The sequence below is a fragment of the Physeter macrocephalus genome, chromosome 11, assembly GCF_002837175.3.
Source record: "Physeter macrocephalus isolate SW-GA chromosome 11, ASM283717v5, whole genome shotgun sequence".
Classification (NCBI taxonomy): Eukaryota; Metazoa; Chordata; class Mammalia; order Artiodactyla; family Physeteridae; genus Physeter; species Physeter macrocephalus.
In genome coordinates, this window is record NC_041224.1 from 93490313 (window position 1) to 93502986 (window position 12674).

A 12674-nucleotide genomic window follows, 5' to 3' on the forward strand; every position below is an offset into this window, starting at 1 on the left:
GAGGGGCGCCCCTCTCCCGTCCCTCGCGGGCGCCCCAGCTCAGCGCGCAAGGCCTGCGTGTCCTCGTGCCGACCCCTCCCTCGCGCGCCTCGCCCGCGGCTGCTCCGGCGCACGCGCGCGGCCTCGCGCAGGGCGGGGAGGGGCGGCGGCCGCCGGCGCCTGACCCCGAACCTGTCAGACCCGGGGAGCCGGCCTGGAGTTGTGGGCTCCGCAGGCGCGAGGACGGCCCCGCGGCCCCGCTGCCCCGCAGCCCCGCAGCCCCGCAACCCCGCAGCCCCGCAGCCCCACAGCCCCGGGCCGAGCTGTGCGTGCCGGCCCCGCCGAGCCGGCCGGGGGCGGGGAGATGAGCCGCGGCACCGCGGCGGCGCCCCAGGTAGAGCGCTCCTCCCTTTCGGAGCCCCGGCTCCCCCGCCTTCGCGGGCTTCGGAACTTGTGGGCTTTGTTGGGGCACCTTTAATTTATAATGAGTTTCGTTTTCTACAGGATGGGGAGGGACGCGCGGCAGTGCCATCGGGAACTGGCACTCGGGTGAAGTAGGGGCCGCCGGCCGTCCGCCTGCACCGAGCCGTTCGGCGCCGCGGCCGCACAGCCTCTGCCATGGCCGGATCCGGCGTGTGGAAGCGCCTCAAATCTCTGCTAAGGAAGGATGATGCGCCGCTGTTTTTAAATGACACCAGCGCCTTTGACTTCTCGGACGAGGTGGGGGATGAGGGGCTTTCTCGGTTTAACAAACTTCGAGTTGTGGTGGCCGACGATGGTTCTGAAACCCTGGAAAGGCCTGTTAACGGGGCGCACCCAGCCCTCCAGGCCGACGATGATTCCTTGCTGGACCAGGACTTACCTTTGACCAACAGTCAGCTGAGTTTGAAGGTGGACCCCTGTGACAACTGCAGCAAACAGAGAGAGTTGCTGACGCAGAGAAAGGTGAAAACCAGATTGACCATTGCTGCCGTTCTTTACTTGCTTTTCATGATTGGAGAACTTGTAGGTGAGTTGTGTTGCCAACTCACTTTCCATTTACCTTGCCTGGAGAGCCTTTGTCAAGCTGTAGTTACACATAACTTGGTGTTTAAACTTTGTTTTTAGGAAGCTTGTTATTTATCAGTATACTTATCTGGTGATGTGAAAAGGCCTCACGGTTCCAAAGTGCAGATCAACCTAGGTACAACAAACTTCCAAAGATAACTGACCTTTTCTTCTAATTCTCCAAACACTGTGTCATCTACTATAAAGTTAAGGATATTATCTTCATTATATATCATGTAACTTCCTCTTTAAAAAAAAAATCTGATAAAACACCAGGTTAATTTTTGCAACGTTTAAAATAGTAAATGATTCTAAAATTATTTAGAATCAAAATTTTACAGTATGAAGGGACCTTACTGAACACCTGCTCCACCTTTTTCTTTTTTAAGAGATCGGAGGGCCCAGAGGTTAAATATTAATAAATTATGAGGACACTTAAGTGGGTAATTGAAGAGCTACATCTACAGTCCCATTGTCTTGATTTTTTTCCCTCTACATTTGAATTAAGTGGTCTCTTACTATTTCCTTCTGTATTTATATTCAAGAAATTTGCAAAGCTAAATAATGCTAACTAACCTCACCGTTTTTCATTATAAGGCGTATCCGAAGGCCAGAAGGCTCCCCTGGGTTTTATAGACTTGGTTTTATTTTTCATTTTTTAATTATTCAAGTAATGCAATCTTATTATAAAATACATGCTCAGTTTAGATATTAATTTCAGAGTCACATTAGTGTAACTGCTAACTTCTTTTAGTGACAATTGATAAAGTGACATTAAAGCATTAAAGCAGGGAGATTATTCTCCTGTGTTCTCTGTTTTTTTTTTTTTTTTTTTTTTGGCCACACCGCATGGCTTGTGGGATCCTAGTTCCCGGATCAGGGACTGAACCCGGCCCCTCGGCAGTGAAAACGCAGAGTCCTAACCGCTGGACCACCAGGGAATTCCCTCCTGTGTTCTCTTAATGATGAACCATGACAAGAACAAAGGTGGCAGTCCAGATTTAAGATGCTGGCTGGAGGTTATGTGCAGGAAAGTTATATACATTTCCTACCTCTTTTCATACCACTTCTCGCCAGTGCTCACTTCAGCCATGCTGGCCTTCTTTCTCCCTGTGACTCACAAAGCTCTTTTCCTTCCCATAAGACCTTCAGACTGAGTGGTCTCTCTACCTCTGGCTTTCAAACTTTTTGACTTCACTGTAGTAAGAAATACACTTAACATTGTGACCCGTGTAGGCATGCATGCATACGTGTGTATGTATGCATGTACACACACATATACATTTGTATAAATATATGAATAACTAAAACAAAAATTTTACTTCATGTGCTGTGTTCTACTGTTTTTTCAATTATGGTCCCAGCCCACTTAATTGATTTCATGGTCTACAAATGGGTCACAGCCTGCAATTTGAAAAGCACTGCTTTATATGGACTGCCTTTTCCCAAATCTTCTCTTGGCTGCCTTCTTGTCATTCATGTCTCATCACAAAAGATACCTCTTAGAGACCTTTCCAACTGCCTAAAGTCAACTTCTCTCCCCTGTTCCTTCCCCAGCTTTAAAAGCCCTCAGCACCTGAGATTATTTTGTTTGTATATTCACTTGCTTAATATCAGTGTCCACTGAAATACAAGCTGAATTACCAGCACCTAGCACAATGACTAGCACAGAGTAAACACTCAATAAAATTTTGTTTAATTAATTAATAATTGCTGTTCGAGAATTATAAATGTTTAAGCTATGAAGAAATTAAAGACAAGTGAAACTGAGATCAGATAAGGCATGGTCAGCAGATTAAGAGTCAATGACTTGGGGCTTCCCTTGTGGCTCAGTGGTTGGGAATCTGCCTGCCAATGCAGGGAACATGGGTTCAAGCCCTGGTCCGGGAAGATCCCACATGCTGCGGAGCAGCTAAGCCCATGCGCCACAACTACTGAGCCTGTGCTCTAGAGCCCGTGAACTACAACTACTGAAGCCCGTGCGCCTAGAGCCCTTGCTCTGCAACAAGAGAAGCCACCGCAATGAGAAGCCCACTCGCCACAACTAGAGAAAGCCCGCATGCAGCAACGAAGACCCAATGCAGCCAAAAATAAATAAAGAAATAAATTTTCTTTTTAAAAAATAAGTCAATGACTTGCCCAAATTCACAGACTATTGAGTCATTCAAACTTAGTGATTCTTGAAGTTAATATTTAATATTTGAAGTTAAAATCACATTAATGACAATTTCCCCCTTAAAATTAGAGTTTACATCTATAAAAATTACTAAGATATAATTGTCCTGACTTACCATTATTTAAATCTCTTACTTGGTAAATGATGTTTTGTGAAAGCTACAATAAGTATTTCCTTGCAAATACTAACCTTATTTTCAAATATGAAAATCTTTTGTTAAACACTGTAGAGATGCTAGTACTTAGAATAGACATTAACAATATTATTCAGAATGTTACATAGAATTAAATTGTATACAGTAGAGCATTTATTAAAGTGTGTCAAAAGCACTTAGAAATAAAGCATCTTATGTAGGAAGTATGGAGTAATTTTTTAAATGAAGTATTTTAAAGATCTGAAAGGGGAAACTTGATTTTGAATCTTGGATTTGCTCTGAGACCTTAGGCAAGGTCAATTCTTTCCATTCAGCAAGTATTTTTTTGAGTACTTACTATATACAATGGAGAACAAAACTTATGCTCCCTACTATCTAAAACACTTAATCTAATGTTTGGAGGACATTATATCTTCCTGTAGTGGAGGACACAGGTATTAAACACACAAGTAAATTTAAAATTCAAATGGTCTTAAGTACTGTGAAGAAAAAGAACAAGATACTATAAGACATAGTAACCAGCAGGACATGGTTTATGTATGAGCCACATACAATTAAACCAAAAAAAGAATATTAGGAGTTATTTGAGCAAAGGGAATGGAGGAAGATTTTTTTCGAACAAAGAGAACAGCAAGTTCAATACTCCTAAAACCTTCAATTCTTTAAGAGGATCTAAAAAGAAGACCAGTTTGGCCAGAATGTAGTAAGTAAGAGGGAAAGAGACAAGGGGACCAGACCAGGGAGGTCATGATAGACCATATTAAATGAGTTTAGTCTTTAAGTACAATGGGGAGCCAGTGACTGCTTTGGAGTGGAGATTGACATGATGGGATTTATCTTTTTAAAAGATTACTCTGACTCTTACATGGAGAGTGGATTGGAGGGTACAAGAGTGGAAGCAAGTATACTTTTGCAGAGGTCCAGACAAGAAATGATTATGGCTTGAACTAGAGTGGATGGAGAAAAATGTACTGATTGAGAAACATTCTAGAGGTAACAATGGCAAAATGGCTAATGGTTTGAATGTGAGAGTTGATGGAAGAGCAGTATCAGGAATGATTCTGAAATTTCTTACCTAAGCAGCTGAGCATATAGAAATGTATGTCAGTTATGAACCAGGTAGAAAATACAGAGCAGGATTTAAGCATGGGCTCAAGGGTTGTTTTAGGCCTGTTAAGTATCATATGTATGTGAAGTAGACAAGTAAAGATGTCTAGTGAGCTGTTATATATAAGTCTGTCATTCAGAAGGGAGGTCAAGGCAGAGAGAGAAACAGTATGTTATGCCATGGCAATAGAAAAAATTATCTAGAGAGCCCCAGTTTTGAGGAACTACAGCTTTAGAAGTCAGGCAGAAGGCAAGTGGGTATCCCAGATACCCACTGCTGAGAGGCCTGATAAGATGAGAACTAAAATATCCTTTGGATTTAGTAACAGTTATTGATTGCTTTAACAGCTGCATTTTATTGGGAATGAAAATCTTAAAGAATGAATGCAAATAGACTTCCAGGTAAAGATGGCAAATGAACTCATGCATCTAGTTGTACTGTCTTTTTTTTTTTTTTTTTTTTTTTTTCTTCGGTACGCGGGCCCCTCACCGCTGTGGCCTCCCCCGCTGCGGGGCACAGGTCCCGGACGCGCAGGCTCAGCGGCCATGGCTCACGGGCACAGCCGCTCTGCGGCATGTGGGATCCTCCTGGACCGGGGCACGAACCCACGTCCCCTGCATCGGCAGGCGGACTCTCAACCACTGCGCCACCAGGGAAGCCCTGTACTGTCTTAAACTACAATAAAAGGATTTAAAAAATACACACACATATATACATATACATGTAAATATATATCCACATATATATATGGAATATATATATATATGTATATATATATATCCACACAGGTGGGGACAACTGGAGAGGAGACTCTAGCAACACAAACTAGAAAGGAATCAGGTAAAAGAGGTAACTGACTTGACCCAAGAAAGCCAACTCCTAAACAAGCAGTGGGGAAAGCCAAGAACCAATCTAGTTTACACTAATGCATCAGAAACACCTACGTAACTTATCAAAAAACAAATTGCTGGACCAGAGTTTCTAATTAAGTAGGTCTGGGGTAGGGTAGGGCCTGAGAATTTTCTAACAAGTTCCCAGGAGATGCTGATACTGCTGACCCTGAGGACTACAATTGAGAACTACACTAGAGAATCCTAAGCAGGCCCAGAATTGGTTGTACCAGGTACCCCTATAAGTGTGGGTAAAGAGGAAGGCTAAAATAAGGAAAGTTCATTAAAACCTGTTTAAGAGCCAGTCAGATATAATAGTATAGTAATACAATAAGTATCCATAGAGATAAAATAAGATCATGAACCCATGAAACAAGAATAGGCTGCTTTTTAAAAGAAATTCAGAGTAGAAAAAGAGCTTTTGAATAATACAAACATTTAAAAAATTTTTAACTCCAAACAAATTAGAAGGTGAATTAAGGTCATCTCTCACAGAATATAGGAAAAAGAGAAGATAATGGGAGAAAAAAGGCAAGAAAATTAGTATATTAGTTCAAATTCCAAATAATAGGAGTCTGGGGACTAGAGAAAGCAGAAGGAAAGAAGTTATCAACAACATAGTTTAAGAAATTTCCCCAGGGACTTCCCTGGTGGTGCAGTGGTTAAGACTCCACGCTCCCAATGCAGGGCCCCAGGTTTGATCCCTGGTCAGAGGACTAGATCCCACATGCATACCGCAACTAAGTTCGCATGCCACAACTAAGAAGCCCACATGCCGCGACTAAGGAGTCCGCCTGCCGCAACTAAGACCTAGCGCAACCAAGTAAATAAATGAATTTTTTTTTTAAATAAAGGAGAATCCTTTCTAAAAAAAAAAAGAAAAAGAAATTTCCCCAGAATTGAAGGGTATACAATTCCAGATAGAAAGAGTTAATAGGGCTTCCCTGGTGGCGCAGTGGTTAAGAACCCACCTGCCAATGCCAGGGACACAGGTTCGAGCCCTGGTCTGGGAAGATCCCACATGCCGCAGAGCAACTAAGCCCGTGCGCCACAACTGTTGAGCCTGTGCTGTAGAGCCCACAAGCCACAACTACTGAGCCCGTGCGCCACAACAACTGTAGCCCACACACCTAGAGCCTGTGCTCTGCATCAAGAGAAGCCACCGCAATGAGAAGCCTGTGCACTGCAACGAAGCGTAACCCCCACTCTGCAACTAGAGAAAGCCCGCGCGCAGCAATGCAGACCCAACGCAGCCAAAAAATAAATAAATAAATTTTTTAAAAAAGTCAATAAAAGCCCAAATTGGATGAAAATAATCCCACACCAGGTACATCATTGTAAAATTTCAGAACACAGGATACACACTTATTGCTTCAGGCAGCTGCTGTGTTAAACAATTGCCTCTGATTGTTTTTGACAAACACTGACTGGGGTTTGCACCAAGGCCAAGCTCCAAGTCAAGTCAAATAAAAAGAGCCTTGCAAGTATTGTCTTCCAGGGAACCACCAGACAGGTCAAATAATGACAATTTCCTGGCAATGGAGCTTTTAAGGAGCTCTAACGCCATCCTGTTCCTTGCAGTGGCTGCCAGGCTGAGGTTTTCACTGTGGTTGCTGCTTGTTTTCAAGGCTACCATAGAACTGAAGAGGGGGAGATTGGGTATAAGGCAAGTTAAAATGCCACAGAGCTAGTGAGCTTCTTACCAAGATTCAGCCTTTTTCCTTGAATAAATGCTACCTGTATCAGCCTTTGTTTAATTTCCATAGTTTTCAGAATGCTGATTTGGACAATTTTTGCCCATGTTCTTATGGCTTTTCTGGAGGAGATGATTTTCATAGGTCCTTACTCTGCTGTTTTTGCTGGTGATCATCACATGTGGCTCTTTAGGTTAACAAAAATTAAATAAATTCAATTCCTTAATTGCACTAGCCGTATTTCAAATTCTCAGAAGCCACCTGTGACTAGTTGCTGCTCCATTGGCCAGCACAGATAGAACATTTAAATCATCTCAGTTTTATTGCACAGTGTGGCTTTAGGGTATTATCCTTATTTTATAGATGAGTAAACTGAAGCTCGAAAATGGTAAGTAACTTGCTCAGTCTCTGAGATTTCAAAGCCCCATGTTATTAACTGCCAAGCTGTATTTTCTGTCAGTGATTCCAGCTTTTTCATGTAAGGGAATACATAAAAAATGATATTTCTATAGAGCACACTGGAGTAAATGGATGTGACTACAAGATCACCAGCCCCAGTTCTCCTGCTGCTCTTGGCTCTGCATACCCATCCCAGGAATAGGGGAATCAACATCTCAGCACACTTATGTGTCACAACATCCTGATCATGAAGTTCTGCTATACATTATAACAGTAATTCTCAGTGTGGTTCCAAGACCAGAAGCGTCAACATCACCTGGGAACATGTTAGAAATGTAAATTCTCAGGCCTACTGAATTAGAAATTCTGGGAGTGGGGTCAAGAAGTCTATAGTTTAACAAAACTTCCAGGTGATTCTGATATACATAAAAGTTTGAATACCCTGTATTAGATTATAAAGACTTATTCTATGGTGCTAGGAAAATTGGTTGACCATAATGGTCATAAATAAGTACATATATACGTATATATGTACACATATATATATTATTATGTATATATATATACACACAGATATACATACATATATAAAATACATAAATATGCATATACACACATACCCACATATATGAAATATACACATTATGTATAATAATACATAATACTGGAAAACTAATATAAAAAATTGTATTCTAAATACCATCTTTTATCCCTCTATTAGGAGACATTGCTGTTTAAGAGAATCAGTTAATTTTTATCTTTTGTTTTGAACTAATGAACATTTTGTGAATTTCTTCAGTTTCTGTTCAAACCCTCCCAAACAAGTGAATACCTACCTTTTATTCAGCTTTATTGTAATATTTAGATATGGCGGTTATTAATTTCACTGTCTAATAGTAGAATTAGTAGGTTGAGTAAAAGCTGTATTGCTAAAACACAAAACTTCTCTTTGTGTCAGCCCCCATTTAGTGGCTCTTAAATTTTTTAAGGTCATTTACTCCTCAGAGAATCTGTTCCTGGAAATGGACATCTTCACCAGAAAAAAAATATGCATAGTTAATGTTTTGCATAAAATTTCAGGATACTTTGACTTAATTACAATAGGATAAGTATTTAGTTAACTTTAGTTTGAAGTTCATGTTTTGTAGGATGCTGCATATTTTTGGTTTGATTGCTTATGTTTATTTTTTTAATTAACTTATTCCTTCTTTCCTGTCACCCTTACTCTAAGGTGGATACATTGCAAATAGCCTAGCAATCATGACAGATGCACTTCATATGTTAACTGACCTAAGTGCCATCATACTGACCCTGCTTGCTTTGTGGCTATCTTCAAAATCACCAACCAAAAGATTCACCTTTGGATTTCATCGCTTAGGTAGGTAATTGGGCGTTTCTCTGGTTTATAAAATTTTATAGTAAAACCACAATGAACTATAACCTTTGATTAACTGAAATCTTTCTGGTGATAGTCTGTTTGAACAAAGCAGATGAAAATAGACAAATAAGATTCATTCAGATATATATCTTCCAGGGTCCATTCAGTTCAGTCAGCTAAATAGTTTACACATATAAAATTATATGGTAATCAGGGACTTTCCTGGCAATCCAGCAGTTAAGACTCCACACTTGCATTGCAGGAGTCATGGGTTCGATTCCTGGTCGGGGAACTAAGATCTCACATCCCACATGCCGCATAGCGCGGCCAAAAAAAAAAAAAATTATATGGTAATCATTAATCTTCAAATGTTGTTCCTTGTGTCCTGAAGGTGTTAACAGAAAAAAAGTTTACCTTCAGTTTATCGAACCAAGCAAAACCACATGGATTTAATTCATCAATGAGCATTAGCTTTTCTTTCACTTAAGGTATTCCAACCAAAGCGACTTATAGCCCAGGTTTTAGGCACTACTATAATATGTATAACATACTGTATGGCTGACCTTCATTTTGGCCATTAACTGTACATGCTAACAAAGATTCTTTGCTTGACCAAACCTTTTCAGTCTCCTGAGCTGTCTCCCAAGCCCATCTCTGTACTTCCTTGTAAAATCTAGTTTTAGGAAGAACCTTGCCAAACCAATTTAACAGAACCTCCATTCTCAATATTTGATGAGTTATTCCCAGGTGATGTCTCATCACCCTGGCCTGTTTTCAACAAGGCTTCCCTATACCAATCTTGACAGCTTCCCCCCAACTTTATTAAAGTCTTCTTTACCATGTTTTAATAAGTATCATTGAATTTTTTTTCTTTAACAATGCACACATATTTATATTTTCCTATTTTGAACAAATATTAATATTTAATTGAGAGAGGTTAAAATCATACATTGTTATCCACACAACTCTTCTTGCCATGTTAGTGGGTTTTTTTATTTTTACTTATTGTTAAAATACATATAAAACAATTACCTGAATTAGTATATGAAGTGCCATATGACCAATTTTTGGCTTTGCTTAGAACCCAAAAATTGATTTAAGCAGCTTCAGCAAAACCTGTCTTAAAGAACCAGAATTAACATCTTGTAGTTTTATTTTGTGTAGACACTGACACTCTTGGCTAATATTTCAATCAGTTCCTTGCCTTCTTTGTTACTTTTTAGCCTAATCTTAACTCAATATCTAGGTCTCCTATAATTTAGTAGCTGGGTCTTCTAGTGTAAAACTTGACATTTTACCTGAATGGCTGTATTCCAAGTAGCTATCCAGGTCATAAGTTTGGGAAATTATCTGGCATCCCCATTTCTCAGCACCCTCAGGTGCTGTACAAGAGCAGTAAAGCCCTGAGTGAGGCCTTTCTGTTATTTGTTAAGCAACTGAATAACACATAATGCATTTGGATGTGTTCCTAAAAAAACTCTCACTTCTAGCTGACACATTATACATCCATTTGTTTACTGATTGCCTTGGGGTTTTTAAAAAACTTCAAAATTATTCTTAAACTTTAATTTTTTTGTGTGATTTAAACACCTGCAATTTAAGATCAAAACTCAAACACAGCATCGTGGAATGGGGATTTTTACCTTCTAACACTATTTGAGAGAGTGCATTCATTTTAGGTTATAGACCCCTTGGAATTCTAATGAAAACAGTGGAATTCCCCCCCAGAAACATGCAATACCAGAACATAGAAAGTTCTACAAATGATAAGTTAAAAACCCATAATCATGAAAATTCTATTAAATATCAGAGAAGTACTTAGTGTTTATCTAGATAGTCATAGATAACAAGTACTATGAAAAGATGAAAGAAAATAGAACTGACTGGTCCTATTGTATTTCTGTACATTTCTTTAGAAAGTCAAATTTTTCCCTTTCCTTAAAAATACTACTTCAAGATGGTGGACTAGAGGTCAGCCTTTGAGAGTCCATTGAAATAAAAAGTACCAAATCAACACAGAGAAGCAAATGGTTGCGTCACCAATAAATAAGACATTTCCAGAAATTTCTGGAAGTTGGAAAGTAGATGGGAGTGGGTTGAAGAAAGAAACAAGCCAAGAAGCGGCAGCCTGGAGAACACTAGGGTAGAAACTGGACCAGCCCAACAGAACTCCAAAGAAGACTCAGGGGCGGAGATGGCAGAAATGAGAATTGGGGCTGAAAACAAGACTAATTGAATGACTGCAAATGAGACACTGCTCCCACTAGTCCACTGTGTCCCTACCTTCCTCCCACCGCCACCTCCACTCAGGCGGTCCGCATTTTCCCCCATGTAAACACCACATAGTTCTTCCAGAAGGAAATTGAACCAAATGTTTGGAGAAAGCTGAGGCTTTTAGTGTGAATGTTGATGCTCCAAAATAATTCTTTTTCATACTAGAATTCAGGGTTCTCCAGCCTTATAGTTTGGTTCCCCACATACTCACACTAAAGTAATACACTTGTCTTAGTCTTCCCTGCTCTACACCCCTTATTAGTAACCATATTAAATAGTTATGGCTTATCCTTCCAGCATTTCCCTTTTGCAAGGGACAGTTTCCCTATCTTACTACCCTAAATGTGAATGGACAACCAAGGATCTTTTAGAAAATGGGAAAAACCAGCAGCATGAAAGAAAGTTAAAAAAAAAAAAAACTAACAAAAATTTGTCCTACAGGAGAGGTGACTTAAGAAACAGAAGAAAATGTTTTCAATTATCTTATTAATATACCCAGAATAATAAAACAGTAAAATGTTTTGAAAAAGAAACATACAGAAAAAGCTCTTTGAAATTGAAATATTACTAAAATTTTTTAAAGTTTTTTTCAATAGAAGGACTAGAAAATATAATCAAGAAAGTCTCAGACTTCCCTGATGGCACAGTGGTTAAGAATTCACCTGCCAACGCAGGGGACACGGGTTTGAGCCCTGGTCCAGGAAGATCCCACGTGCCACGGAGCAACTAAGCCCGTATGCCACAACTACTGAGCCTGCGCTCTAGAGCCCGTGAGCCACAACTACTGAGCCCATGAGCCACAACTACTGAAGCCCGTGCGCCTAGAGCCCATGCTTCACAACAAGAGAAGCCACCGCAATAAGAAGCCCGCACACCACAATGAAGAGTAGCCCCTGCTCAACACGATTAGAGAAAGCCCACCTGCAGCAACAAAGACCCAATGCAGCCATAAATAAATAAATAAATAAATTTATTTTTTTAAAAAGGAAAGTCTCCCAGAAAGACAAATACCATATGATATCACTTATATGTGGAATCTAAAATAAGATACAAATCAACATATCCATGAAACAAAAACATACCTACAGAAATAGAGAACAGAATTGTGGTTGCCAAAGGGGAGGAGGGGTAAGGGAGGGACGGAATGGGAGTTTGGGATTAGCAGAGGCAAACTATTATATATAGGATGGATAAACAAGGTCCTACTCTGTAGGGAACTATGTTCAATATCCTGACAAACCATAATGGAAAAGAATATGAAAAAGAACATATAAATATGTATAACTGAGTCAGTTTGCTCTACAGAAGAAATTAACAACATTGTAAATCAACTATACTTCAATAAATTTTTTTAATAGTTAAAAAATAGGTCTCCCAGAATACAGAACAAAAAAATAAAAACAGGAAGAAAAAGTTTAAAACTATAAAAGAATAATCTGGGAGGTCTAAAGTTGTATTATTAAGAACCTCAGAAAGGGCTTTCCTGGTGGCGCAGTGGTTGCGCGTCCGCCTGCCGATGCAGGGGAACCGGGTTCGCGCCCCGGTCTGGGAGGATCCCACATGCCGCGGAGCGGC

General features: G+C 40.1%; 1 protein-coding gene across 2 annotated transcripts in view; it reads left to right on the top strand.

Annotated features, from left to right (window-relative positions):
- The first annotated feature begins 291 nt into the window (after window positions 1-291).
- SLC30A4 (solute carrier family 30 member 4) overlaps window positions 292-12674 on the top strand; it is a 30324-nt gene continuing 17941 nt past the window's right edge. Inside the window, exons 1-3 of one of the 2 annotated variants that reach the window (XM_007122547.4) lie at window positions 292-373; window positions 484-988; window positions 8679-8825. In XM_007122547.4, coding sequence (XP_007122609.1) covers window positions 598-988; window positions 8679-8825 — 538 coding nt within the window. In that variant the 5' untranslated portion in view covers window positions 292-373; window positions 484-597. The other variant, XM_055088259.1, reaches the window with a different exon arrangement.